We start from the raw sequence: 6,000 nt of genomic DNA, 5'->3' as shown, positions 1-6,000 counted from the left end.
GCTCATAGGAAATAGCAGTGATACCCCTCCTCAGCTACATGTTAACATGACAAACCATCCACAGCTGCTTGGAAAGGGCCAAGGTGTTCCTGTTTCCATCGTCCTTTAGCTCACAGTTCCCCTTTCCAGTGGTTCATTGGTCAGTGAGGTAGCTCTGAATGTCACTCTGTGTCTCTGCAGCTAAAGGTCTCAAAACTGAAGTGTGAAATGACAGGAGCATTTATTACAGATTTCTACTTCAAGAGCTCTCACTTTTTGCAGCTTGAAATAAACTCAACTCGCAGCACAGAAGCAAGTGCAACCACAGTGGGTTTGAGCAGGAAAAGCCTTCTCAGGGGGGCTAGTAAAACACTGGTGGGGGAAAGGAGGAGGTTCTCACCAGAAAAAGTACTGCCACTCAATTTTACCACTTATAGTCAGGCGCATCATGACACCCCAAAAAAGGAAAAGAAGAACTGATCACTGAATGGCAACTTATAAACCCTTTGACAGAGCCAGTTTCTGTTCTGCCTTGACACCGAAGCCACAGCGATGAAGCTCCACACTGCAGCAATCCTGCTCCTCTTCTGGCTTGGCATCTTCACTGTGCACACAGTCAAAGGTAAGTTTGCAACTTGAGAGGAAGACACATAGCACCTGTGGTCTCCTGAGCAGGATTCATTGTTACAGACAGCTGATTTATAAGATAAAATGCACAAAAAATCCAGATAAAACTGCAAGAAAGGTCAGCTACATGGGGGATTTCATCTGATGTCCTGCCACAAAGTGGTTCATTTCTGCTACGATGCAAGGTGAGAATCTGTGTCTGAGAGCATTTAAAGGGTTTCTGTGCAATGTTCCCTCTCTCGAAATCAAAAAATCTTGAAGGCACAATGTGTTTTAGTCTCACTGATGCCATAGAGCCATGAGCATGGTATGTTAATGACATTTCATGAAAATTCCTTCTTGGATAAGATGTACATTTTTCTTTTTCCAGGTAGATTACTCTTATAAGAATTTTATTGTATTTATTGCTATTTGTCTTTCTCTAGCTATATAGTCTTTATCCCTCTAATGCTGCTATTTAAAAAAGTTTTTCCATTTCTATATCCCATATTGTGTATTTGCTTGTTTCTGGACAAATCTTTTAGTATAGACAGGGAAACTATAAAGAGGAAATACAGATTTATACTGTACTATTGGAGTTAGCTCCACTATAAATGCAGTGCTCCACTATAAAACATGACTTAAGGCTCTGGGAAAACCCTTGCAATAATGGTGAGTAAAAAACCAACCCCAGAATCCTCCAGTTCTAGTATGTTCATCATTGCCAGAAAGTTCTCTGCTTCCCTCGTTATCATTGGTTCCTTTCTGTTGCAAAAATTTCAATATTCCTAATTGCCTTTCTTTATTGGATACCCTCCCTAAACCCCACCCTAAATCCTCCACTCCTCCTAGTTTATAAATACCCCTGACATGCCCTAACACCTGCTTTTGACCATACGTCCTCGCAGATGGAACTATCCTCCCTGTACCATTTTTCCCGGTTCATTCAGTACAAACCCTTTACCTTGCTGTTGATATTTTCTAGAATTAAAGGTTTTTAGTTCCTGGACAACTGGGACAGATTTTCTTTCTGCAGAAAATCAACGAGTTCAGTGAAGCCTCTGGCCTTAATTGCTGGGCTAAGAAAGGATCAGAGACAACACAGTACCTTCTCTCTTTACACTAAACCATACAATTGAGCATCTTCTTTCAAAGCAGATATGAACACTGAGATGAGCCATAATTATTGGCCATGTTTTACATAAGTTTCTCCACAGTGCGGGTTAGGCCAGTAAATTTTAGCTACAAGTACCATGTGAAAACATCCATTACTACCCACATTCTTATCACAATTAGATTCACACAAACACATAAAAATCACACAGAACACAGATATGCAAGCTATATGCAAACCCACCAATTTGCACTCAGAAACACTGAGAAAAGATATTCTCAGTAAACCACAACAAAACCAAACTGAGACCTGCTAAGCACTCACAGTACTATGAAGCTACACAGCTACTCACCCACTGCCTCTCCAACTACATCCCACCACATACTCCTCTTTTCATTGGTGACGCTGCTCTTCACCCTGGCACCAGTGGCTCCAAATCACAGACTGCCCATTCCCAATGCCATTGTGCAGGCTGTATAATTGCTCATAAATATCACCAAGTCTGAAAAAGCACACCGAGATGGTCTACAGGAGAGAGGAACAAGGACAAGCAAGAATGATAAAAACCCCAAATACACCTGGGGGAAAACGGTAGTTATAGGTGCAGAGCAGTTGGAGTTTGTTCCCGGGCTTAGAGAAGCTTTGCTGCTATTCCCTGCATCCATTCCCTGAAGATTGTGTAGTAGCAGAGGAAATATTTGTCTGAGGCACTAAGAAATTTGTCATGAATCATAAGAAAATGTAACGTTGTGTTAGTCGTGACTAAAGCAAGATCAGAAGAGATATCCTTCAGGCAAACAAAATCTCTGGAATTAGCAGATCTGCCAGTACCTGTGCACTGGCTATCCCACACCTTCTCCAAAGACTGATGTGTGTTTGTTTCAGCTATTCCAACTCTTTCAAACAAAGAACAGCTCACAGGGAGCGAGACCATGTGCAGCAGGTTTTACAATTAGCAAAGGACACTAGAACAGCTCTTGGACTTTTCTTAAGCCAGTAGCTCTAGAAATTGTTTATTAAAAGCCCACAGAGTAGAGCAGAGGTTCTTTTTGTCCCCCAGCATGCTTTCCCAAACCTGTCTTTCATCAATGGGAGAAAACCAAAAACTGGCAAGTGGAGACTAACACTAATGTATACTCCTTTGCATTTGAACAAGCTCCCATTTTCAGTTATCATCATGTAAGATAACAACAGCCCAGAAAGTTTTATACCAATATTGTGACCCTCTTTTTTAATCACCATTGCATTTCTTTGAATCGCATCAAAAGCTTAGAGGAATGCAAGGAATAAGAAGCACCCTACTGCCTATGAAATCAGTTATAGCCAGAGGATTTAGGCACTTTTTCTTCTGGCAGATATATCTTCCTTTCTGTTAACAATTTTTGGTAATGGTACTTTTGGATGCCCACAGTCCGAGACGTAGCCTTGCTTTCCTTTTCTTCACTTGGGAAATAGGAGGAATAACTGATCCACTTTCAGATAATATGTGGAAATCCACCCAGTAAAGTTGCAATTCTAAGCACTAATTCCATATGGGCACTTACTTCCAGATGATGCAGTCCTAATTACCAATGATGGCAAAGAGCTTTTTTGTTATGGAAGCAGTGAGACCCTAGGCACAGAATTTCTGTACAATTGTCCAGGACAATGTGTGAAGATTCGTATCATAACTAAAATGCCAGTAATATTTTAGAGATGGTGGGATGCCTCCCCAAAAAGAGCTTAAGCTTTCTGGTATGACTGGTATTTTGGCTGTATATCATGAGAACCTTAGGGTCTAACTGTAATTGGAAATGTTCTGGAATTCATAATTTACTAAGTAGCTATGGATAACTATTAATATTAAGAACCTTTGTCATTTACCTATTTTTGCCTTCTAGGGAGTACTAGCGGTGCATCCCTTCACGAATTCAGATGTGTAAATGTGTCCAGAAATCGGTTGAACATCCAAAATCTTGTGAACTATCAAAGGCAAGAAGTACGACACTTTAGAGATGGTAGGATATATCACAAAAAATAGCTTAACCTTCGTGGTGTAACTGGTATTGTGGCTGTACCTCATGAAAACCTCAGGGTCTAACCACCACTAGGCTAAATAAAAATATTTATTCGTTTTCATGTATCTGTTTTTCCCTTCTAGGGAGTGCTGGCACTCAGCGCATGAACAAATACCGATGTGTCAATCTGTCCACAAATCGGTTGAACATCCAAAATCTTGTGAGCTATGAAAGGCAACAAGTACCTACAGATGCCATCATGTAAGTATCCCAGGTACCCTTCAGACTTCCTTATGCAAACACAAAACCATCAAATAACAAAAGGGCACCAGAACACAATTCATGGCCCAATTCCCTAAATCTGGCTAGCCCAGGTCACCCTTCCAGTTCTTCCATGGAGGAGTCACCTGACAGCTGCAGGAGTGAGGGGAGAAGAGCAGCTCTCAGAGAGCTGGGACATGTGTGCCTCTCATGAATAATGGCTGGAACCTCACTGACCAGTCCCATCTTTGTGCCCAGTGAGTGGGGAAAAATTTCAGCAAGGGTGGAGCAGTCAAAGCTCCATGCATGAACTGAGTCAAGAGGACAGATGATGTGAAAGAATATAGGGTAACTCTGAGTCTTGCTAGGAGCTGTGTTTTGTCCTTAGAGCTCACAAGCATGCATTTGTATCACATCTGGGATCTGCTCCTGGGAGATAAATGTTCATCCTGATTTAACATAAAATCCCAGAATAGCAGGTATGCTCAGTTATGTAAAATCAGTATATATGCACATGACCATGTACACTACATATGTACCTATGCCATGAACAGGGAATTAACATTGTTAACTGGTGTTATTCTAACTAACATTTATAAACTCTGGCATTTGATATTGTTTTAACACATTTTTACTTATGTTCTGAATAGAAACCAAGAACAGTAGACCTGGGTATAGACACTGATTTGCTTTTCTTTTTTTCTACAGGTTTATTACTGCAAGAGGTATCAGGATCTGTGTCAGCGCTAACCAGAAATGGGTGCAGGCTGCTATAAACCATATAGATCGAAGACGTGCTGCCAAACACAAATAATCCCATCCTTGAAAACTTCTAGGACCAACTAGCTGGAATCATCATGGATGTTGCAAGTAACAAGGAATAGCTTACTATCTGCTTTTATTTCCTTGCTTTTAATAAATGGCAATAAACTCTCTGAACAAACACAAACTCACCTGCCACAGAGCTGGAAGAGTGTAGGCCTCCATCCTGATTGAGCTCAGAGCATTCTGCATTGAGTGCTGGTTTTAAGAAGATGCTGTATAATTTAGTTATTCACCCTCATGTAAGACAAACCTGAAACAACTGGTTTGCTTTTCCCATTGCTTTCCTCTGAATAAGAACATGTCTGGAATCTGTATAAAAATGTTCTCAGGTGGTCCCCACATTATCAGAAGCAGAAATGGAAGAGCTCTCTGTTCAGAGAAAGAAAAAAATGGCATTTGAAGACCTTGACCGATAGAGGACAGGTAGCGGCAGAGGTGCTTCTGGAATAAAGTTCTTTTCATATTACCACATGGATGGAGCCTGCACTGCTGCTTTCCACGGGCTTTCCATCCTACAAAACCTCTTAGTGATACCCATGGAACTACAGCACTTCCTAATTGCACCACAGATATAAGGTCACACTAAAAGCCAGTCTTTACAGTGCCCTGCTCTGCAGAGCAGACACACACTTAAAATTCCAGCATTTCATATTGTTTTACCACATTTTTCCTCATGTTCTGCATGAGAACCAAGAACAGCAGACTTGAGTTAAAGACTGGAATTTGATGGCCACCTGGTTTCCTTACTTTGTTCCAGTAGGTTTATTATCCCTAAAGGTATCAGGATCTGCATAAGGCCCAATCAGGTATGGATGCAGGCTGCTATAAAGAAAACAGGTGAAAAGCAGACATCATCTAGGAATGGCAGTCCCCAGTTTAATGTTCCCAATGAAACACCCCAGAGAGGGCTGCTCACTCACTCTCCTCCTCTGTCCCCCTGTGGCAGGATGGAGGAGAATTGGAGACATAAAAGGTAAAGATCATGGTTTGAGATAAGAAAACAAACAGTTACAATTACACAAACAGCAAAGTGTACCAGACAGACAAATAATACACATTCAATTGCTCACCATGTGTTACCCTGAACCCCCCAACTGCAGACCCCATGCACATCCCAACCCACCTCACTCTGTCCCCTCTGCACCTCATTGCTATAGGGTATCCCCAGGACTCTGGCCAGCTCATGGACCAATACTTTTGGACATCATTGGAAGACCT

General features: G+C 41.5%; 1 protein-coding gene across 1 annotated transcript; it reads left to right on the top strand.

Annotated features, from left to right (window-relative positions):
• The first annotated feature begins 499 nt into the window (after positions 1–499).
• Positions 500–4,982, top strand: LOC116993037 (lymphotactin-like). The gene is made up of 3 exons (XM_033053279.1): positions 500–601; positions 3,840–3,957; positions 4,666–4,982. Exons 1-3 carry the CDS (start codon positions 532–534, stop codon positions 4,769–4,771), a joined length of 294 nt encoding a protein of 97 aa, XP_032909170.1. The 5' UTR covers positions 500–531; the 3' UTR covers positions 4,772–4,982.
• Positions 4,983–6,000: the final 1,018 nt, after the last annotated feature.

The sequence above is a fragment of the Catharus ustulatus genome, chromosome 2 (assembly GCF_009819885.2).
Source record: "Catharus ustulatus isolate bCatUst1 chromosome 2, bCatUst1.pri.v2, whole genome shotgun sequence".
Taxonomy (NCBI): domain Eukaryota; kingdom Metazoa; phylum Chordata; class Aves; order Passeriformes; family Turdidae; genus Catharus; species Catharus ustulatus.
Note: the sequence above shows the minus strand (reverse complement) of the source record. Positions and strands in the feature narration are given on the sequence as shown.

What these genes read in the sequence shown, in the direction of transcription:
- LOC116993037 (XM_033053279.1), top strand. Translation starts at nt 532, where the DNA reads ATGAAGCTCCACACTGCAGCAATCCTGCTCCTCTTCTGGCTTGGCATC. An exon ending in CACTGTGCACACAGTCAAAG is followed by an intron (nt 602 to 3,839) that starts GTAAGTTTGCAA and finishes TTTCCCTTCTAG; the next exon opens with GGAGTGCTGGCACTCAGCGC. An exon ending in GTACCTACAGATGCCATCAT is followed by an intron (nt 3,958 to 4,665) that starts GTAAGTATCCCA and finishes TTTTTTCTACAG; the next exon opens with GTTTATTACTGCAAGAGGTA.